Source organism: Tarenaya hassleriana, unplaced genomic scaffold, assembly GCF_000463585.1.
Source record: "Tarenaya hassleriana unplaced genomic scaffold, ASM46358v1 Cleome21, whole genome shotgun sequence".
Classification (NCBI taxonomy): domain Eukaryota; kingdom Viridiplantae; phylum Streptophyta; class Magnoliopsida; order Brassicales; family Cleomaceae; genus Tarenaya; species Tarenaya hassleriana.
In genome coordinates, this window is record NW_010965451.1 from 1452603 (window position 1) to 1475497 (window position 22895).

Sequence of the window (22895 nt, forward strand, 5' to 3'; positions counted from 1 at the left end):
TTTGGGGGGGTGGGGGGGTTGCTTTGGATTCTCTGGGTGGCTTTGTAGGACGCCATGTCAGATAGTGGACCCCCTCAGTTCCCATATAATTGTGGGAGGATGAGTGTGATGATGATTAGATTGGACGAAAACCGATTTGATTTTCGTGTATGGGTATCAGAAAATCGGGTACTCGTATATCGATGGGATGAATTCGAGTATGACGATGATGAAAATTCAATATTTGGATTTAGGTTCAGGTGTTTGGACGGCGAGAATCCGTATCCGCTGATATTGGTCGTTTTGACACATTCCTCTGTCGTTGTGATGTCGTGTTGTCTTCTCACATCTCTTCTTGCCTTTTAGGATCGGATTCAGGCCGATCCGAATTTTTCGGATCTATAAAACTAAACCCAAAGCCTGACCTTATAGGACTCGAACCGGACTGGCTTGTCCCATTTGAGTCCTATTTATGCGTCAATTTTTTTTTTCACATTTAAGTCCGTCTAAACGGCTCCAAATAAAATTGAGATTAAGACGAGGTTATTGTTGTTAAGTCCGTCTAAAGATCTAAAAACCTACATTTCGGGTCTACGAATTCAAGTGTGAACCTGATCATTTTCGGACGGATTCAGACAGGATTTCTAGCTAAAATTGACATATCTATCCTCGCTGCTCTTTTTGCACATTGCCTCAGCCCTCTTCAGCTCTTCGGACAAGTCTTTTTTTTTCTCTCTCTTTCCTCGCTTCTTTCTCGCCTTCCGTCTTTGTCCTTTGCTTCACCTCTCTCTTCTCTCCCATTTCTCGATTACCTCACGTTTTATTCATGATCTCAGTTCCAACAAAAAAAAAAATCATCTCCAATCATTCCATGATTTGTAGAAACTGTAAAAAAAAAAAAGGTTCTATCAGGACAAAAAAAAAAAGGTGAAGAAGGTATGACTTTGTTGCTTAGGGAAAGGAAAATAAAACTTTCTTATAGATTGATGGGGACAACGATCTAAAAACCTAATCCTTATACTTCTTACGTTGTTTAGGGAAAGGGAAGAAAAAATGCCTCCTTATAGATTTTATCTAAAGCTGGATGTTTCGTTTTAGTTATTGTAAAAGAACCGAATCCAAATAAAATCTAAAATAGATTCTAAAAATTAAATTTGAAACTAATCAAATTGAAATACAATATGGTGGACCTAGATTTAAATATAATATATAGTTGACTTGGATCATATCTAAGGCATGGAATAAACCATTCCTCAACTAGTCTCCCTCTTCTGTTTAACATTATCTTTTCGCATATTTTTAAATTAAAAAAAGGTTAATTTTGTATATCAGCGCAATGGACTTTCATTCATGTAAATGGAATCAAGACTGTTTTGCTGTAACAATGAGAGACCAATGTAATTATGGCCAATAATATCTGATTAGAGGAATAAACTTTACTAATCTTTCTACATTTTCACCTCTCCATGCTTTTGAAGGATCATACTTTATGTATATGTTGGTATTCACCTTTTTCCCCCCTCTCTCGTGGGGATTAATTTTAATTCGCGTTACTCTAAAAAAATAAATATTCGAATTTTCTGTATATATAGTAAAATTTGTCCGTATTTAAATTATCGACATTGGAAAATAGTTGAAGTATTAGTGAATTAAATGAAATTTAAATCAAAAGTGGTATGAAACATTGGAGATCTTTACCCCTTAATTTTCAGATAAATGAAAACATAAAAGGGTTTTAACTAGTTTTTTTTTTTGTCACAAATACAAAATATTTGATTGCTTTGGAGACAATGCAAATAATGATTTGATATAGAATATAGATTTGAATATCGTAAGTGCATGCGGAACGAATCATTGCGTGTAAACAATGTAAGACCGTATGAATATACATTCGTGCGCTTCTGTATATACACATCCGCGAATAACGTGACCAACAAAAAAAAAACGTATTAATGTCATTTTTTTTTTGTGCTCATAGTTTACGGTAGCGCGTCATTTCACGCGCGCGTAGCCGCATGGGATGAGCGTGTAAAAGTGCGATGGTATGACGAAGAAGATACGTTGGTCGTGCATTGTCCGAAACCCCCGACCATCACACGCCGGAACCCGGCGGTGTATCTCACGCGCTCTTACTTAACGTCTCCATCGTCACGAACTATGTGATACGAGAAAAAGGGGAGAGATAAAATTGTGGGTCCTATTGTCTCTCACTCTCTCTAGATTTCACCGTCTCTGGCGTTTCCATCTCCAGGGTTTCTCGGCTTTTCGGGTTTCCCAGAGAAAATCTCAAAAAGAGAGATTCTCAGTAACCAAACAGCTTTCTTCTTCTTCCTCTTCTTCTTCTGAGCCCTTCTCCTCAGATTCAGCTTGAGTTTTGTCCGTTGCTTCTGCCATCTCTCTTCTCCTTTATTCTCTCTCTCTCTCTCTAAAAAGGTAAAAAAATTCATCTTCTTTCCGATTATCTTTTTTCTGTTGCTTTAATTGGTTAGTAGTATTCCTCGTGACAGCTCTTGTCTCAGCACATCATTTGCTTTTCTCTTCTGAAGTTTTGATAATTTCTCTGAAATTTTATCGCTTAGCTCGATTTATCCAGACCCGTGATGATGTTGCATGTTTTATCAGGCAAATTTGTCTGGATCTTCTAGTGGATTCTACGTTTGTGTTCCTCGTTGACAAGTTTAGGTTTTGTCTTAAGGGATTCGTTCAAAATCGATTTTTTGCAAATGGGTTAGGTTCAAATTCAATGTTTGTAGATGGCTTTGGTTCAAAGTTGAATTTGTTTTTTGGGATATCTGACTATGATTTTGTCAAATGTCATAAAAAAGTTTCCTTTTTTGGGCTTTATTTCGCTTGAAAAAGCCATTTTTTGCCGGCTCTTTGACTTTGATTTGATGTGAAGCCAAATTTGATAACAGAGGAATATAATCCTTATCGACTCAGTTTTTCTTTCCTTGTATCGCAGCTTATGACCAGAATCTGGTTTCGGTAAGCTTTCTTTGTCCGAAGCCGAGAAAAAAGCACATAGATTCTGAAGCTATGACCTGATTTGGCAACGCCCTCCTGGCTTTTGATGGATTCAATGTGTTGAAGAACGGTGGTGCTCTGGTCAATTCTAGGGTTTTCTTCTTTCTCTCTGCTGTGTAGTGATTGAGCTGTAGGCATGGAGAGAGGTGAAGGTGAAAGCTGGAGAGAAATGGTGAGAAAGATGCTTCCTCCGGGAGCTCCTCTACCGGAAAATCCAGCCGAGTTCGATTACTCCATAGCCATTGAATACAGCGGTCCTCCGGTTCAGTACGAGGTTCCTAAGGTTCCGCCGCTCGATGTAATTCCCCGCGAGATTCCGACAGCTGAGAATCTGTCTGAATCACAGAGGTCGGCCATGGATCCGATCCCTTTACCGGTCTCTCGTATAGTCGGAGTCACGAGCTCGCCTGGTCAGAGCCCGAGGGTTTCAGCAAGCTCGGAGTCAGTGGTATCTGTGTTACAGAACCGTGAATCTTCGTCCGGTTCAGCTTCTGCCTCACCCGGGTCTGTTCATAATCCTCCTGCACGAAACGGGAACGAGACTAGGAGACCGCCTGTCGTGAAATTCAAGACGGATGATGACAGAATCGAAGGGACAGAAGACGAGGATGCGGGTCACGAGAGGGAGAGACAGGTCTATCCCGAGCACGTTCCATTCCCGAGAGAGAAGAGATGGAGAAAGAAGAGAGAATGCTACAGATGTGGGAAAGGGAAATGGGAAGGGAAGGAGGCATGTATTGTTTGCGATGCTCGGTACTGCGGGAACTGCGTGCTTAGGGCAATGGGGTCGATGCCCGAGGGACGGAAGTGCGTAACTTGCATCGGTCAACCGATCGACGAATGGAAACGGACTAAATTGGGGAAGCATTCTAGGGTTTTGTCTCGGCTGCTTAGTCCTTTGGAAGTGAAACAGATAATGAAGGCCGAGAAGGAGTGTTCGGCTAACCAGTTACGACCCGAGCAGCTGATTGTGAATGGGTATCCATTGAAGCCAGAAGAGATGGCTGAATTGCTCGGTTGTCCTTTGCCGCCTCAGAAGTTGAAGCCCGGTAGATATTGGTACGACAAGGAATCCGGTCTCTGGGGCAAGGTATATATATGAATATATATATATATATGCGAAGTTTTGTATTTTCCGCCATTGAAGAAGAAAAACCTTTCCTGATTGATCGAAACCGTTGCTGTGACAGGAAGGAGAGAAACCCGACAGAATCATAAGCTCGAATTTGAATTTCACCGGGAAACTGAGTCCGCATGCAAGCAATGGAAACACCGAAGTATACATCAACGGCAGGGAGATCACGAAACTCGAACTCAGGATTCTGAAGGTATAAGTCTTTTCTATTCTCCGAGACCATGAGTTATTTTTCGTGTGTTCTGTCTCGTGCAATGTTCGGTTTTCAGACATGAACGAACAAACTAACATTACCTGTTTTGTATATGTTAGTTAGCGAATGTGCAATGCCCGCGAGATACGCATTTCTGGGTATATGATGATGGGAGGTACGAGGAAGAAGGTCAGAATAATATCCGCGGAAACATTTGGGAGAAGGTACGTTGAATTCGTATCGAGATTCTTGATTTTATCGGCCGTTTTCCATATGAAAATCTCGGGTTTGTTTGGTTTTTTTATTTTTGGCAAGGCAGGCTTCGACAAGATTTGTTTGTGCATTGTTCTCGTTACCCGTCCCTCACGGCCAACCTCGTGGAACGGTACAACCACCGAGCACTTACACTACGATTCCGAACTATCTAGAGCACAAGAAGATTCAGAAGCTTCTACTTCTCGGCAACGAAGGGTCGGGAACTAGTACCATTTTCAAACAGGTTCCTATGATCTTCTTCCCCTCCTTCCCGTTCTTCCTTCTCTACGGATTCGGTTCGGTTATATTTGTGTTTGGTTACTTCGGTTTAAAAACTATAACCATTCGGTTTTTATATTGAAATCGTTTTTTTTATAAAAGTACTCATTTTTTAAAGAAATTTTGGTTTCTATTCGGTTCGGAATCTCTTTTTCGGTGTTAGAAAAATCATATCGTTCAGTTTTTTTTTCTGGTTTGGTTTCAAATACGGTTAACTGTTATTCGGTTTGGTTCGGTTCGGTTATTCAGTTATTAATCGAATTGCAGCCCTTATCGAGGTTGGTAATGCTATTTCTCGGGTTTTGATTTGCGGATTCGATCAAACAGGCAAAGTTTTTGTACGGAAACAAATTCTCGCTGGAAGAGCTGCAGGATATAAAGCTGATGATACAGAGCAATATGTATAGATATCTCAGTATCTTGCTCGATGGTCGGGAACGGTTTGAAGAGGAAGCTTTATCGAAGGCGAAAGCAGCAAATTCCGACGAGGGTGATTCCCAAGGTACCGTCTTTTTCCTTCTTTATTTCGTTACCTTATAACCGAACGAAAAAAGTCCTTGGTTTGAATATCCGAATTCTCGGAATGTTTTTTTGATCAGGTGAGGAAACGCAGTGTATATATACCCTGAACCCGAGGTTGAAACATTTCTCGGATTGGCTTCTCGATATCATTGCCACGGGCGATCTCGATGCTTTTTTTCCCGCGGCAACTCGGGAATATGCTCCGCTGGTCGAAGAAGTTTGGAAGGATCCCGCGATCCAAGCGACTTACCGACGAAAGAATGAGCTTCATTTCCTGCCTGATGTTGCCGAGTACTTCTTGAGTCGGGTATATATATATAATATCCCGAACGAGATTTTTTTGTGGCAGAATCGACTTTTCGGATTCCGTGACTCGGGTTTCTTTTTTCTTTCAGGCTGTGGAGGTATCGAGCAACGAATACGAGCCATCGGAGCGCGATATTCTATACGCAGAAGGTGTTACCCAAGGAAATGGATTAGCTTTCATGGAGTTCTCTCTCAACGACCGGAGTCCGATGTCGGAAACTTACACCGAGAATCCCGACCCTCAATCTCAGCCTCATCCGAAGTACGGGTTTTCCTCCTCGGTTCTATCTAATTCCCCACCCGACCCGGGCTTCCGTAATTAGGGTTTCCCCTCGGTTTTCCGCAGGTATCAGCTGATCAGGGTAAATGCGAAAGGGATGAACGAAGGCTGCAAGTGGGTGGAAATGTTCGAAGACGTACGGGCCGTCATCTTCTGCGTGGCTCTAAGCGACTACGACCAAATCTGCCTCTCCTCCGAAAACGGAAACGGAATCGGAATCCAGAACAAGATGATGCAGAGCAAGGAGCTGTTCGAGACAATGGTGAAGCATCCGTGTTTCAAGGACACGCCCTTCATACTCATCCTGAACAAGTACGATCTGTTCGAGGAGAAGGTGAACCGGGTGCCGTTGCCAACGTGCGAGTGGTTCGGCGAGTTCTGTCCGGTCAGGACAAACAACAACGCCCAGTCTCTCGCCCAGCAGGCTTACTTCTACGTCGCCATGAAATTCAAGCTCCTTTACGCGGCCATGACCGGGCAGAAGCTGTTCGTGTGGCAGTCGCGGGCAAGGGATCGAGTGAACACGGACGAAGCGTTCAAGTACGTGAGGGAGGTTTTGAAATGGGATGAGGAGAAGGAAGAGAATTACTTCGGCGGAGGGGAAGACTCGTTTTACAGTACGGACGTGAGCTCGTCGCCGTACGTTCCGCCGGAGTAATTTCCCCGCACGTGAAAAACCTGCGTTTTTTTTTTCAGATGTTCGGTGAGATTCAGACATGTTCTTAGGTTTGTACCTGTAGTTGTTGCATGAAGACATTGTACCATTTCCTCCAAAATCATGTCGTAATTGGTAAATTCTACGTGCAGTGGAAGAATTTAGGTAGTAATTGAATAACTAAATCAATCGGAATCCAGTAACGTTATTGGATCGATTTGAAATTATACAATATAATGCTTATCTATTTTTTTAATACAAAAAAAGCCGAATTCCAGATCGAACCCAACCCAAATGAAAATTTCAAATGAGCGTTTCTAAATCGAAAATTCAATTTAGAAAACGGATGGTTATAGTTTATCTAAAAAAAAAAAAAAAAACTCCAATGTAATCAAATAAAACAGAAATATTTTATTTTAGAAGGAAATATAACCGGGTGTTGTGTTATGGGTCCAATTCCAATTTGGGTTGGAGGCCCAGAAGAAAGCCCATTATCCAACAAATGATATATATATATATATATATGTATGTATATATGAGAATACAATACAAGTAGAATGAACTTGGTCCCATGAAAGAGAATGTGTTCAAGGGGATGATTGGATTCCTTCATGTTGAAGAAAATAAAGTGAATGAAGAAAGTGGGAAGAAGTGCACTTTCCTTCAAACAAGGCTGATGGTGAAATAACTTAGCAAGAACTCAATGAGGAAAATGCAGCCAAATCAATGGATCCAAAACCAAACCAGCAAATGAAAAAACTGCAGAAAATGAAGATTGATGAACCCTTTTTTCATTATAGAATATTGGATGGAAGATCTACAAAGATCATAGAGCTTGATCATGATTCACAAGGGTTTTGATCTGTTCATGCACACACAATCATAAAAGAGGGGACTTGACAAAAAGGGTCGTGAAATCAGACATCAAGGAGTAGGTAGGGAGCTCGTATTGTAGCGATGAATCTTTTTATAAAACTATTGACCCGGGAAACTGAATCTAGGGGTTCTTAGATACCGGCCGAGTTGCATTCCTCGAGGAGATTCAGCAAGTTGTGCTCGGGGGCACTCAGCGATGGCAAGATCAGGCGGGGAGGCTTTGTTCCAGAACCGCCAGATTCTACTGCTGACCCGTCTTTCACAACTGGCAAATCACCTCGTCTCCTCATTGAGGCCGACACTCTTTCCTTCCAAATTCTCCCGTCCTATGCCACAAAACCCAAAACACAATAAGAAGAGATCATCACTAAGGTCAATCTTCACAGTTCAACACAAACAACTCTTTCAGTGATCACATCACCAGTACACAAAAAAACATTCAATGCTAAAGAAAATGAATTCATCCATATAGATAATGAAAGATAACCCCGCAAGTATCTGTCTTTACAACCAACAGAATTCAATCCAATATAGGAAAGAGAACTTTTAATCGAAACCCAGATGACAAGTTAGTGGAAGGAAGCAAAGATGAGAGTATAAGGAGCTTTTACATTAAGAATCGACGGCTCGGGTAGTGGGCACTGGATCGGTTGATCGTTATCCAGAGGCTCAATAGGGTGTTCGACCGGTTTGAATTCTGTTGCCACTTCGATCCCATGACTGACAGCCGGTATGGTAGTGGATACAGTAGCGGCAGAATCAGAAGCAGGAGGCAACACTTCCCTCTCATCCTGATCAAGTATAACAACGTCAACTCAGTGGCCAAATTAGTCTACACATCAACACACTCATTTGAAAGTGATCGTAGAAGAAACAGAAAAAGATTCGACTTAGAACATGAAAGCAAGCAGTCGCATAAAAATCTCATTTTGGGACTTCAAATCAAGCATTCCATAAGCTAAAGGCAGAATGGAAAGAGGAACAATCACCAAGTTGAGCCCATAAGAAACAGGAGAAAGATTCGACTTATTAGAACATGAAAACAAGAAACCCATAAGTTAAAGGCGAAATTTTTCAGCGATTTGATCCTAAAACATCAGGAATCAACGAAGATCATTGCATGAACAGCTAAAACTTTGCTGCAGAAGCCTAGCGGAAAGAGATCACATGAAGCAAACCACAGCATAGAAACCAAACACAGATCTAACAGGACACAAACTCATGTTCCATACGACCTGAACTTCAAGATCGACAAAATCAACCAAGCTGATTTATAAAAAAAACCCTTAATTTGCTCGCACCCAGAAGCAAATAAAACCCATTCTTGGATTTAGAGAGAGAGAGAGAGAGAGATTACGACGGTGCTCTGTGATCGTCGATGGCCGCTTCGACTGACGGAAAATCTGGAGAAAATACCAACCATCGTATTGAGTTTGAACTCTTCAGGGCTAAGATTACGTTATTTCCGAGCAAAAAAGAGCAACCCCACTTGTTATTGACTTGAATTTTCCCGAGAAACAATCAAAACAAACAGTAGAAAGAGCAAAAGAGCATATATTCTCCAACTCCAAGACACAAAAGCAGAAGAACAGGAAGGAAAAAAGGAAGGGCTTTTCCTTCAGCCACTTCGACTGCCCTCTGCTTTATTATTCCTCCGGATGAATGTAGTGGACGATGATGATGATGATGATGACGACGACAGGGTGAATGCTCGGCTTTAGCTTAAGCTTAAGCTTTGCTTAATCATATCCTCAAATTCGGACTCGTCCTATCTTTTCATCTTCTTTTTTTTTTGTCTGCTTGTACTTATGTTTATTGATTTTAATTTTGGATTACGACTTGTGTATCATTTCTCCATTTGGTGCAAATGAAAAGTTCTCGGAGTGATTGGGTGTGTACTGTTGAAAGATAATTTTAGATTATAAATGAAAAACTTTAGTCATTGTGTTTGGACATAGTTTAGTTTAGTTTATGCTTGAAAGTTTGGTAATCTGTTTCAATTAATACGTTTGATTCATGTGAATGTTATAACCAACTTGCTGACTAAATATTTCGTGTCATTGACTTTGCTGAAGTTCGATTTCGATACAAAAAAGAAAGTAAGCGGATGGCTCCGATTGAGAATTATGCGAATTTTAGGACTTTTTCAAATAATGCTACTAATGTAGAGGTTGTATTGTAATTTAATAAACTTACGGGGTTTAATCACAATAAAACGATTTATATGGGATTTAAGTTATATATTACTAATATATGGGGGTTAGTTTGTAGTTTAACAAACCGATGGGCATGAAGTTCGGGACTCATGTACGTTGTTTCTTGTTTGCTGGTTTGGGAACGGCGAAATGTGTATCGGTGAAAATGCAGGAACCAAAACTGTACGGAGCACATTTCAGAGATATAGCGGTGGACGCTCCAAAGGCCAAGAAAATCGCGTTTGATAACTCCGATGACGAGAATTAGTTCACAAGCGGGTTTACTTTTGTCCCTTCAAGAGTTCATCTTGACTTGTTTTGCTTGGCCGTACAGTTTTGTCGTTGTTAGTGTTTGGTGATTAAAGAACAAAGTAATATTTGCAGATTATGTTTTGATTCCAAGTTAATTACATTACTACTGTCTTATTGGATCATACTTAATGGACCGGGCTAGGCCGGGAGGATCTATTCGTCATCGGCCCATATGGTAAAACTCTCAGGGGTAGTTTCGTAAATACATGTGGTTCGAAATCCCGCGTTTCGCTTGGTAGAGAGAGAATAAAAAAGGAGTCTATCCTAGTTAGCTGCGTAGTCGGTGGTCTACTCTCTCTCTCTCTCTCTCTCTTCGTGTCGTCGGATCTCGGCGATCTTCTCGGAAGAAATCTGTTTTGCGGAATCCAAGATCTGAGACGAGGATGAATCGCCACCACGATCCCAATCCCTTCGACGAAGGAGAAGAAGAAGAAACGGTCAATCCATTTTCGGTATTTTTTTTTAACTCCAATCTTCTTCCTCAATCTCCGCTTTCTATTTTTGGCAGAGCTTACTCGGATTCGTGGCGTGATGTGCTGTGTATTTTGGATTGGTGTTTGATCTATGCGCTTTTTTTGCGTTTCAAACTGTAAAGGAATCTAGATCTGTATCATTCACTCGAGTTTCCGAAAAGTCCAAATGAGTTTGTGGAACTTGATAATATAGCGGGATTCAGGCTGTGTAACTGTCGAGTCGAAAACGGGGTTAATTGCTGTATCAAATACTTTTGTAAAACCGTAGCTGAGTGGGGAAGGCAAATTGATTAGATACGTAAAAGTTGAATTGATGGATCTTCGAATGTTTGGTTCAGATAGTCAGATGAATTATATCTATGGATTAAGGTATTTAATTGTGGGCTTGGATCTGGGAACTACTAATTGAATTCTTGGAACTTAAGAAACTAGTCATGTGTATCATGTTATCAGGTCCATATAGCTTGGGTTTAGTGTATAGTCTGGTCTTTCAATTAGGAGCTGAACGAAATTCGGCTCTTCATTTTTGGGGTACGGATAAGAGAAGACCTGTGTGATACACTGATAATACGACCTAAACCTCTATTAAACTTTGAGTTTTACACCCTTGTCAAATTTATATGGAAGCTTGAGTTAGTTCATGTGAATGAAGTATGGAGTGTTGATTGTTATGATTAAGAAAGTGAATGCAGATACAGCCACGCAGTTACCTCTATATGGTTATTATCTAGTGTTCTAAATGCCTTCAATTGGTTATGATCTACCCACGTGTTAACCATTTTCTTTGACATTGTGCTGATTCCTGTATATCTTGGAAATTTTCAGAAAGGTGCTGGTGCCACTGGAAGGGTTCCTGCTGCATCTAGACCTGTTGGATTTGGCAAAAGCCATGATGCTACAGTTGACATTCCATTGGATACAATGAATGTAATCACATTAGTTTTCCTGTATTCATTCATGATATTACTTTCAACCGAATTTAACTAAAAACTACACATTGAATTGTTGCAGGACTCTTCAAAGAAACAGAGAGAGCTCGCTGATTGGGAAGCAGATCTTAGGAGGAAAGAAATGGTAATTACCAAGGATATGGCTGCTTTTATCAGTTTCTCAATATATTTTTTGGTATTTTTTTAAGTTCTGCAAGTGTTTGTGGTTGGTTCACCCAGGATATTAAACGAAGAGAAGAAGCAATTGCAAAGTGTGAGAAAATGGAACCTTGACCACCTACGTTATTCATTAGTTTGGCTCTCTTCAGGCTAAACCATATGTTTTTCAATGTCATGATCAGTTGCTAACTAACTTTAAGCTTCGAATTGTTTCTCAGCTGGTGTCCAAGTAGATGATAAGAATTGGCCACCATTTTTCCCGATCATACACCATGACATTGCTAATGAGATACCCATACATGCACAAAAGCTGCAGTATCTGGCTTTTGCTAGTTGGTTAGGTAAGCGCGACCACATTCTTTATCAGAATTCCTGGATTATATAACCTTTTTGTCTTCACACTGTCAACTTTTCTCTTCTGTATCTACTGTGTCTAGTTTGTTCCAACTTTTTTTTTCTTTAATCATTGTTTTCATTTTTTGTTTGATGGCTATGTTCTTGAAGTTTTTAATATCATGCTGTATTGCTCTTTTTGATTTGGGACTGGTAGAAGTTGATATGGAATATTAGAATATAATCTGTTGTTAGCTCTCCCTGTCTCTGAGATAGATTTTTATACATTCATTTTCTTTAAGAGTGAAACTAATTATTGCCTCTTATATTATGATATGATCTAGTGGAAATGCGTACTCTTGTAAAATCATTGTAATTTTCCCATAATGATCACATAGTGATGTAGATTTTGGTGGTCAAAACATAGGCAACAATATGGGATGTAGATTCTAGTTCTCTTTATTAATTTCTCTATCATGTCATATGGGATGTGTTTGCAACAGATAGAACAAAATGGCTTATGCTGTTTGAGTTTAAATTTCAGGTATAGTTTTGTGTCTCGTGTTCAACGTCATTGCTGTAATCGTCTGCTGGATTAAAGGCGGAGGTTAGTTGATAGTGTAGTAACTTTCTGAAGTTCTATTTGGATTCATCTTCCATTTTCTTAAGTTTTTAAATGGATTTGGGTGTGCTAATACTGCTTCTTTTTCAGGTGTTAAAATCTTTTTCCTTGCAGCGATCTATGCATTGCTTGGATGTCCAATTTCATATGTACTATGGTACAGGCCTCTCTACAGAGCAATGAGGTAATGCTTTTTTTGTAATCTATTATTGCTGGTTTAGGGGTAAGGTGGTCTAGTATATTCCCTTCCCCAGCACCCCCACTAGATGGGGATACCAACTGGGTTGGTCCTTTTTTTATTATTACTGGTTTAGAAACAACCGTAATACGATCCACCTTCCATTCACTTTATGTATGTCTAATGTGGGCCATTTTTTTTATTTGTAAGATCTCTATGCTGTAAAATTGATTTATGCTCTTCTAGAAAGATCATATGATTGAATATTTTTCTCACGTTGCAGGACTGACAGTGCTTTGAAGTTTGGTTGGTTTTTCCTGTTCTACCTGGTGAGTTCACAAAGAACTCTTATCCTTAGATTTTTATCCTTCCTATGTACAGGTATGTTTTTTTGTTGGGTGTATTATTGAATGAGATTTTTACAGATTCACATTGGCTTCTGCATATTTGCCGCCATTGCTCCTCCAATTGTCTTCCATGGGAAGTCATTAACGTAAGTCTTTGTACAATCCTATCATCCATCCATGCTCTGTCGGGGTGTCTTATGCTTCATGGGTGGTATAGTTACTATTTAGTGAGGGTTATGAGAAAATGTATTCAGTTATGAATTTCTCATCGCCCACACTTATTCAAGTGGTGGACAAAACCTGATCACAACTTCTAAGTCATTAACTGTCAAAATCAATGTTTTCAAGATTCCTCCATTGCCATGCTTTGAAATTCCTTCTTTCAGTATGTTTTGTTGCCTATTCATCAACTTCTAAGTCTTTTAACTCTTGTTGATCAACAACAGAGGTGTGCTCGCAGCAATTGATGTCATCTCAGACAGTTTATTAGCTGGGGTACGTTTCTAATCCGGGCCAGGAAAAAAAATTGTCCGACCTTTTATTCTGCAACATTATTGGTTTTACCAAATAAAATTGTACTGCAGATCTTCTACTTTGTCGGCTTTGGTCTCTTCTGCTTGGAGTCGCTTCTGAGTCTCTGGGTTCTCCAGGTTAGACATCCTCAGCCATCGTCTGATATTTCTGTTACTGAACATTCTTACATTTAAAGCTATTTCGATTCTTCTCATCTTTATAATCTCCTCTGGCTGGCTCCCCCGAAGTCTTGTGCTTCATTAGTAGATGATTTGAACACTTTTAACAAGTATATAAATGGAGACGGCGTTTGTGTTCAGAAGTTTCCCGATTGAGTATGAGAGATGGTTTCCGGGTTAGATTCATTTTCTGAGTGAGTCTAAATAACATCCCCTTCTCTTTCTTCTGGTTTTTTTGCCTATGCAGAAAATTTACCTCTACTTCAGGGGAAACAAGTGAGAGGTGACACCCCCCCCCCCACCAAAAAAAAAAAGAGGGTGGTTTCTCCAAATACTTTTGGAAGGTACCATCCTCCTCAAAGAAGGTTTAGTATTTGTATCATCGTATTGTAATTACCATCTCGTCTTTGCATGTGTGCGTGTAAGTTTGTGTTCTTTGGGTTTTACTAGGACTTATATATATATACACACGGTTTGTTCCCGGGTTTGTTACATTTTAGTTGTAGTGGTATGTTAATCTACCTTGAAGATATATATCTTTGGGTTTTTTTAAAACATTTGTCTGGGATATATGGTTATGTGATGTGATACGGTGGTCTCTCTCTAATGTTAGGAAGCAAGAATGCAGTGTCGACCATTTAAAAAACCCAAGTAGTCAATTTCGTGTATATATGCAAAATATTACCCAAGGGATGGAAGTGACACGCCAATGAGGGTCCACTTCTCTTCCCACCTCAAACTCCTTAACCCATTTCCTCATTCTACCTCAAGCTCAGAAATCAACCGGAGCTTGGGGGATCAGAAGCTTCAATGGCGGTCTACTCTTTATCCCTCCACTCCAAACACGTCCTCTTCTACTGGAGAAGTCCTCTGACCAGCCGGAGACTCCATGACGTCATCACTTTCTCCGTCGGCGACTCTCAGACCGTGGTGATCGGACTCGCCCCGACTCTGGCTGCGGTAAGAGCACCTTCATGCGGCGGGCCGCCTCCAGGGATGTGTTTGCAACAGATAGAACAAAATGGCTTATGCTGTTTGAGTTTAAATTTCAGGTATAGTTTTGTGTCTCGTGTTCAACGTCATTGCTGTAATCGTCTGCTGGATTAAAGGCGGAGGTTAGTTGATAGTGTAGTAACTTTCTGAAGTTCTATTTGGATTCATCTTCCATTTTCTTAAGTTTTTAAATGGATTTGGGTGTGCTAATACTGCTTCTTTTTCAGGTGTTAAAATCTTTTTCCTTGCAGCGATCTATGCATTGCTTGGATGTCCAATTTCATATGTACTATGGTACAGGCCTCTCTACAGAGCAATGAGGTAATGCTTTTTTTGTAATCTATTATTGCTGGTTTAGGGGTAAGGTGGTCTAGTATATTCCCTTCCCCAGCACCCCCACTAGATGGGGAACCACAGTCATCTGTCTCGACGATTACCACTCCCTCGGCCGTACCGGTCGATCCGTCACTCAAGAGTTTGAGTTTTTTCTGTCTGAATTCGGCAACTTTTTTGGATGTCTTAACGATTGAAAGAAAGCCATAAGAATGCCCTGAGTACAGCTTCAGATTCGAACTTCAGAATCCGATGACTTTTCATTCTGAAGCCATTCTTGTGTTCGAACTTCGGTCGGAGTCAGACCCTGAATGTTCGAGTTTGAGTTGGAGTCGGAACCCAATTAAGAATTTCGGTGTTTAGATCGTTTTCAGAATCAGATGCGCGTAGAGATTTCGAGATCTTTCTATTTTTTATTGCTACTGGTCTTCGATCCGAATCTGAAACCGTTTGTTAAACGGATCCTTTTCACCGTGCATGGAGATGGTGTTGTTTTTTTTACAACATAATATAATTACAATGGAGAAGAATATGTTGGAACCATCTCTGTTATGATTGTTTTCTTTTTTGGGTCCTTAGAATTTTTCACTGTGCATGTTAATTAAATGATCATCAAAGAAGGTAGTCAAATATATTTGTGGAAAAAAAATAGGTAATTGTCAGAAGTGGGATTTGAACCCACGCCCTCTCACGAGGACCAGAACTTGAGTCTGGCGCCTTAGACCACTCGGCCATCCTGACTTGTGTGTTTTATTTGTTCCAATTCAAATTTCATTCATTAAATGTAAATCTCCATCTTAAACAACACAACAAAAAAGAAAAAGAAATCATAATTCCTCGAGTGTCATCCCCATCAGAAGTTTTATTCAATTGGAGTAAAATTATACATTGGTCAACCAAACAAAACAACACATCACCAGAATAAGAATTTATTTTTTTTAAAAAAAAAACAGAGAAGGTAATATATATATATATATTAGAGGAAGATTCTCAGGTAGTGATCCATGCGAGTGTACTTCACTTGAGGGTAGAGTTTAGAAGCTTCTTCGTCTTCTCCCACCTCGTAATCCGTCAGACATCCTTCGTAATATATGTGATAGAAATGCCCTATCCCTGCTTGCTCTGCTTTCTCCATATCTACACATCCAAAATTTTAATTAAATAAAAAAAAATTCTTATTAATGAAACAAAAACAAAAACAAAATGGGTATTTTATATATATACTTACGTACATTTCATGTTGGAAAGAAAGTCCTGAGCATGGACATGAGTCTTGTGTAGTTCCTTTCCGCTCAGCTTCTCCCATATTCCGACCAGTTCCATGTGCGTTAGAACGTTGTCCGGAGGCCTTACGTACACCGTCTTGTTCACCGTTCGTGGATCGTTCACCGTTTTCGCTATGTATCTCGCCATGTCATCCTCGTCCACGAACACCACTTCAATGAAAATCGTGATGAAAAAAAATGATTAATATATATATATATATATACAGTAGATCCAGAAAAAAAAATATAATCGAAGGCAAACTTAATTTTACCATGGGGCCAATTTAATTTTACTACGGAGGTATTTAACAATTTTATTTAAAATTTTATAAACTTTATAAAGAAATTAAAATTTTTATAACCCCATTCATTTCAAAGTGGATTCTATATGTATAGTTAAAGTTAGGGTTTCAATGAAGTCGTGGTCAAAAGGGTTATAACGTTGTTTATAAAATTTGAAAGATAAGGTGTCACACATAAGAAAGAAAAAAAGATAATAATATTAGGGTTTATATTTCTACCTTTCACATTCCCATCTCCATAGATATTGACTGTTTCCTTCGGAGGGATTAAGGTTTCCATCTGGGAGAGATTTCCGGCGAAATATGCGGCGAAGCAAGCACCGAGAACGTAAGTGTGAGGGATTCCGGCAGCCTCTATGGCCTTTCTCACCTCCATTTTCTCGTCGAATGTCTCTCTTCCCGGCGGCAGGGCTTTCCCCATCCGCGATGGATCCATTCCATATTCCGACGGTAAAAATCTCTGTAAATATATTTTTATCGATTTTTTTATTAGGCATATATGCTATTCAAGTTGTATATAATTTGAAACATTTTGATAAAAATACATAAAGTAAAATGAAGGTACATGTATATTTTAAAAAACAAATAAGTTTGTTGCTAGTGCTAAAATGTAACATGAGCAATCAATCATATATCTTAAAGTTCATCAATCAATTGCATATAGGTTCGGAGACAAATCAGAAAATGGCAACTGCATCAATCATATATCTTAGATTCTAAGATATATGTATATATATGTTATACTTATATACATATATGTTTTATATATAAATATATATATATATATATGTGTTGTGTGTATATATGTACCTTGACGTTACCGGCCTCTTTGATTGCGTCGATGAGCTTTAACTGCAAGAGAATGTTGTGAGAACGGAAGTGGACGCCGGACATGGCGGATATGACGACGTCGGCGAGTTTCACGGCGGAGACAAGACTCCGGTGGTCGGAGAACGAACCCTCCACGAGTTTGGCGCCGAGTTTCTTGAAAGACATAAGCATTTGCACTTTCTCTATGTCGAGTCCAATCTCTGGACGCTGCAAAACGTAAGTCTCGTGCCCTTCAGCCAAACACGCCCTTACGATCCTCTTCCCTATATACCCTGTCCCTCCCACCACCAAAACGCGCGTTTTCCCGCCGCTAACGCAAACGCCATTTCTCTCCTCCCCAACGTCTCCCATCTCTCTCTAGCTCTCTCTCTCTCTCTATATGTGTGTGTGTTTGGCTTTTCCCCTTTGATCGGTGAGGCGAGGTGAGTCCTGGAACAGGTCTATTTATACCACCCTGACGTGTGTATGTGTATATTTTATGTATATATTCACATATACGGGTTGGTATAGGAATGTGTACATAGACGTAATAATATACATATATAGAACCACCGGGTGAGTATATAAAACATTAATATACTGTGGATATATACGACAGTGGGATGAGTGTGTGTGTGTATATATAGTTGATTATTGTTTCGTTTTTTGTCATCATGTATATATATATATATATAAACTCTTCGAGAAAAAGAAATGCGACCTTATTATTCCATACCCACCGAAGGAATTTCAACACAAAAAAGGTAAAGTGGATTAATGTTATCATTTTATGGTAACCATGCACGATAAAGAAACGAATAAAACAAATAGGAATAGTTAAAAAAAATAAAGAAAAAAATAAAATAAAATAAGAAAATGGGAATAAGTAGAGAGATACGTGGGGTTGGTGGAACAAAGTGATTGGTTGTATTAGGTAGGTGTCCGAGAGTTGTGGTTTAAGAATTGTCTTCTCTAAAAAAAAACCAATTATTTTTTGTCACCGAAACGCTTTATTGGATCCACCAAATCTTGGTATACGTATATGGTTTTGTTCAATTGACACCTATATATTTTTTCAAGTTATTATAATATCCAACATATAAACTTGTATATATATATATATACACACACACAATTAAATGAAAACTTTGTGCAAACACACATTTAAGTCTGAAAATGAAATGTATTAATCAACAAATAATGACGTAATAAATGATATTTATGATGTATTTAACTTTGATCAAGATTGCAAGACTTGGGAGAGATTTTCCCAAGACTTGGTCCGTCAATTACGTCATCCGTCGAGAATTCAAACGGATGGTCTCCAAAGTCAGCGTCATGTGTAAACCCAATTTTCAATCCGAAGACTTCTTTTTTTAGCTTATAATTATATAATACGATAGACTTAAATTCCAACAAAAAATTGGAAAAACTGGACAAAAATATTAAAAAACTGTATTTTCAAAAATTGGGAAAATGGACTTTTTTTCGAGCTTATAATTATATAATATGACAGTTTATAATGTTATATCTTATATAAGGAAAATAAAATACCATAATTAATATTAATATTAAAAAACAGGATAATTAAAAAAAAGTATTCTTCTTCCATTTGGATAAATAAAATCTTAGGTTTCTGAAAAAAGGGATTTCTATAGTCCGAGACGAAAATTCTCATTGTCCCTATGAAGGAATTGCGTCAAGAAACATCAATCCAATGATATATATATATATATATATATATATATATATAAAAGAGAAAATCTTAAAAAAGTTATTTAAACTTTTCAATTTTTATAAAATAAAACCTATAATTTGTTTTTTATCAAATAAAAATCTAACTTCATTTTTTAGTCAAAATTAAATCCGAATTTTATAATTTTTATCATTTTAAAACATAAATGATGATGTGACGTACCATGTTTTGATCATATTTGAAACGTTATTATTCATATCTCACGATATCGAAATGTTACGTCATCAATTGGTTTAAAAATGATAAAGATTTTAACGTTTAAATTTATTTTTGATTAAAAAATAAAGTTAGAGTTTTATTTGATAATAGATAAAATTTATGTTTTGTTTTGTGAAAATTAAAAAGTTTGAGTTTTTCATTTTTATCCGAAATATAAAGAAGAAAATAAAGTGGGCCTAGATTTTATACAAATGGGCCTGTGAAAAAAATTGACATGACGCGTACGTGGCATGTTTTCCGAAGCAGGCTTATGGCCGTTGGATGGATGCTTACTGGAAACAGAAACAAAATTACTTTATTTTTCTTTTAATTAATCAAACAAAGGGAAAATAATCATTTGTTTAAAGAGGGAAAGTCTGAGGTGGACACACCGGAAAATTCGCCGGAGATATCGGATTTGCCGGCGTTCGCCACGGCGGCGGACTCAAAATTAGCAAACGTTACCTTTTATGCGTTGTTGTTCCTTCCTTTCTTTTTTCCTCTCCATTTCGTCCTTCTCCTGGAGAGTCTGATTCTCATTTCAGAGCGAAACCCTAGAAATTTTCTGGGTTTCACCTGATCAGATGGAGTCCCGAGACTCTTTTGATCCGGAGGACCAACGGATAGTCCACGTAAGAGAAGCTCTGATGTCTCCCGGAGGTGGCGGCGTTCCGACTCTCCGGACGGCGAGGTTCCTGAACTACACCATCACCGCCATTGACGACGACGTGTTCGAGCTCCCGCTTGAGGCGTTCGCCTCCCGTCCGGAGACTTTCGAGCCGGATAAATGGCCGGTGAGGTTTTCGTTCTCCGGCTGGGCATCGCCGTCGGTGAACTGGATAGAGTGGGTGAACGCGATGGCGGAGTTGCATGCGCAGACGTGGAGGAAGTCCGGAGGACACGACGCGCTCATGGCGTCGAGGTACCACATAAAGAGGCAGGACGATCTGATGATGGCGTTGGTGGAGAAATGGTGCGTCGAGACGAACTCGTTCGTGTTCCCGTGGGGCGAAGCGACTGTGACATTGGAGGATATGATCGTTCTGGGCGGATTCTCGGCGATTGGGAACAACGTCTTGGGCTCGATCAAACGCGAAGAGATGAAATCGGCGGAGGAGAGGCTGAAGATGGCAAAACGCGAGATTTCTGCAAATTCAGGGAAAAAAGTCAGTGTTAGTTTGTGGATGAAGGAAACGATGAATTCACGAAGCGAGATTGAGCACGAAGCCTTCATGGTCACATGGCTGTCTCGTTTCGTCTTCCCATTTTCATCCGATCTCGTGAGGGACAAGCTCTTCCCAGCCGCGGTTCAGTTGGCTCGAGGTGTCCGGCTCGCACTGGCCCCTACCATCCTTGCCGGGATTTACCGAGATCTAGGCATTCTGAAGGAGAAGCTTGCTGGTTCCATACCGTTCAAGAACGTCGAAGAAGAGACGGAGGTTGTGGTCATGTCTCCGTTCCAGTTTGTGCAGGTCTGGGCATGGGAGAGGATCATGGCGGTGAGGCCGAGCCAGCCTAACAAACTGAAGCACAGTGAACCAAGGATGGCTCAATGGCACCACCTCGGCGGTCAGGAATCAAACCCAAAGCCAGCAAATCTCAGGTCAGTTCTGGATATGGCTGGGGCGAGTTTCGAGTACCGGCCCTACGCCAAGCCATTGAAGAACTTCAGATTCCCGAAGTTTTACGTGGAAAGCGACTGTAACGTCTCCGTGGAATCAGATGAAGAGATAGTAGCCTTTGGTCGGTGTTTGAGGTTCTCTAAGCTCGTGGGTTTGGATTGTGTCGAACCCTATTACCCTCACCGAGTGGCGATGCAATTCGGGTATGATATGGATATTCCCGGTGTAGTTCCTGCCCGAGTTGAGACGCCGGAAGTGGCATGGAAGGAGTATATCCGCCCGATTTCTGATGGAATGATGTATATTCCTTCTCGATTCCACGAGGCTGATGTTACCTTCGGGTACATCCGATGGTGGAAGCAATCTGTTTCGGCTTTACAGTCTGCAGCTAAGAGAAGTAGTAGTTTCCAGAAGCCTCTGCTCTCGCCTGGGAAAGAGAAACCTGGAGCTACAATGGCGGCCACAACAACAACAGAGAGTCCACCAATTGGGAAGTCAAAAACTATGGGAGCAAAAGCTGAGGTCAAGGATCAAGAGGTGGTGAAGAGGGTGATGACTGAGACAAAGGAAAGGACTTTTGCCCCGAGTTCGAGAATACCCGAGAAGAGAAAGAAGGCTAAGAGTGAAAGCATCAGCCGTGTGGAAAGTCTTACGGGTTCAGAGCAAGGGGGAATGCAGCAACCAAAGGGGAAAGAAACCGGTTTCCGGAAGAAGACTGAATTGGCCAAGAAGTCACCAACCGGATTGACCAAGAGCCCGGGAAGATCACTGAGCGATGTTCCAGATCTTAGAGGAGCTCTTAGGGGACCGAGAGAAACAAAGGGTCATGGTCATGGTCATGGTCATGGCCATGTCACATTTGATCTTCCAGGTTCACCTCGAAATTTACCTAAGGCGCAGTCACTTTCCCCAAAGCCAAGCTCCAAAGGTCAGTGATGATGCTGTGAGAATGTTCAATGTCTGCTCTGTTTTCTCTCCTAATTTTTTGGGTTTAACGTCTTTGTTTGGACAGATCCTCCTGTCAGAACAATCAAACCATTACCCCGGGTGGCAGAAAGGACGAAACAATCCATCTTCCATCGTCCAGACCCTAAGCAAACATTATCCGCTCCACCTAGGAAGAATGAAACGGTCCGTATCCCCCGAGAAACCGCTACAACAAGACCGCGAGCTACAAAGAAACAAAACGATTCATCATCCTCTTCGAGTTCACTACCTTTGAGAAGAAAGAAGTACACAAGATCTCTTGCTAACATCCCGCATGGCAGTTCATCATCTGAAAACAACCATTCCACTGTCAAGCAAAAGGCTCATCAAATCAAAGCAGCGGAAGAAACATCATCAAAAGAAACTCAATCCGAGGCCAATGCACTGAAGTTTTTGGATGAGATGGTGACATTGAAGGAGCACATCGGGGAAGAAGGTGAAGTGACTTACCAGATACCAAAGGCGCAGTTCGAGGTTTTCAGCCAAGGTGTCCAAGAAGTTCTCCTGGAGTTACAAACGATAAAATCTGCACTAAACATATAAAATGTTCACTAGGGTTTCCAACCTAATGGATGCTTGTACAGACCCGTCTTCTTCGAAAATATTTCTTTCCCTTCCTGATGGCAGAATCTTTGATCAATTTAGAACTAGAAAGCAGAAACATGCCCATGAAACCAAACATTTTCCAGTTACGTTCTGTTCCTAGTCTAAAAACCAATGCTATAAACTTACAACATTACATGAAATGTACTCCTCTCTTTTTCTCATGTTGTATCAGTGATCAAATCAGGAGGAAGAGAAGCAGGATCAATCACCCAACACTCTTTCACACCATCCGGGGACTGAGCTTCCGGAATCTTCCTG

General features: G+C 40.2%; 6 protein-coding genes and 1 non-coding gene across 7 annotated transcripts in view; 3 read left to right on the top strand and 4 right to left on the bottom strand.

The window, feature by feature from the left end:
• The first annotated feature begins 2065 nt into the window (after positions 1–2065).
• On the top strand, positions 2066–6788 carry LOC104814406 (extra-large guanine nucleotide-binding protein 3). Its single transcript, XM_010542429.2, has 9 exons — positions 2066–2412; positions 2942–4093; positions 4194–4331; positions 4451–4555; positions 4651–4830; positions 5193–5367; positions 5465–5694; positions 5783–5955; positions 6040–6788. Exons 2-9 carry the CDS (start codon positions 3140–3142, stop codon positions 6629–6631), a joined length of 2547 nt encoding a protein of 848 aa, XP_010540731.1. The 5' UTR covers positions 2066–2412; positions 2942–3139; the 3' UTR covers positions 6632–6788.
• Positions 6789–7392: 604 nt separating this feature from the next.
• Positions 7393–9246, bottom strand: LOC104814407. Its single transcript, XM_010542431.2, has 3 exons — positions 8862–9246; positions 8116–8295; positions 7393–7830 (listed from the first exon to the last, which is right to left on the bottom strand). Exons 1-3 carry the CDS (start codon positions 8925–8927, stop codon positions 7636–7638), a joined length of 441 nt encoding a protein of 146 aa, XP_010540733.1. The 5' UTR covers positions 8928–9246; the 3' UTR covers positions 7393–7635.
• A 1026-nt stretch (positions 9247–10272) lies between these two features.
• On the top strand, positions 10273–14295 carry LOC104814408 (secretory carrier-associated membrane protein 4). Its single transcript, XM_010542432.1, has 12 exons — positions 10273–10463; positions 11310–11411; positions 11496–11558; positions 11654–11687; positions 11812–11934; positions 12471–12533; positions 12639–12732; positions 13010–13055; positions 13152–13219; positions 13520–13568; positions 13658–13723; positions 14013–14295. The coding sequence occupies exons 1-12, from the start codon at positions 10395–10397 to the stop codon at positions 14043–14045; spliced, it is 810 nt and encodes a 269-aa protein (XP_010540734.1). The 5' UTR covers positions 10273–10394; the 3' UTR covers positions 14046–14295.
• Positions 14296–15748: 1453 nt separating this feature from the next.
• On the bottom strand, positions 15749–15832 carry TRNAL-CAA. The gene has a single exon. It is a non-coding gene; the product is annotated as a tRNA-Leu (tRNA).
• Positions 15833–15916: 84 nt separating this feature from the next.
• Positions 15917–17988, bottom strand: LOC104814409 (pinoresinol reductase 1-like). The gene is made up of 4 exons (XM_010542433.2): positions 17469–17988; positions 16878–17118; positions 16324–16527; positions 15917–16228 (listed from the first exon to the last, which is right to left on the bottom strand). Exons 1-4 carry the CDS (start codon positions 17838–17840, stop codon positions 16068–16070), a joined length of 978 nt encoding a protein of 325 aa, XP_010540735.1. The 5' UTR covers positions 17841–17988; the 3' UTR covers positions 15917–16067.
• Positions 17989–19765: 1777 nt separating this feature from the next.
• Positions 19766–22650, top strand: LOC104814410. The gene is made up of 2 exons (XM_010542434.1): positions 19766–21972; positions 22057–22650. The coding sequence occupies exons 1-2, from the start codon at positions 20007–20009 to the stop codon at positions 22572–22574; spliced, it is 2484 nt and encodes an 827-aa protein (XP_010540736.1). The 5' UTR covers positions 19766–20006; the 3' UTR covers positions 22575–22650.
• A 2-nt stretch (positions 22651–22652) lies between these two features.
• The window catches only part of LOC104814411, a 2082-nt gene continuing 1839 nt past the window's right edge, over positions 22653–22895 (bottom strand). The window contains exon 2 of the mRNA XM_010542435.2: positions 22653–22863. Within this exon, the coding sequence (XP_010540737.1) occupies positions 22796–22863 (68 nt within the window). The 3' untranslated portion in view covers positions 22653–22795. The remainder of the gene's footprint in view (positions 22864–22895) is intronic.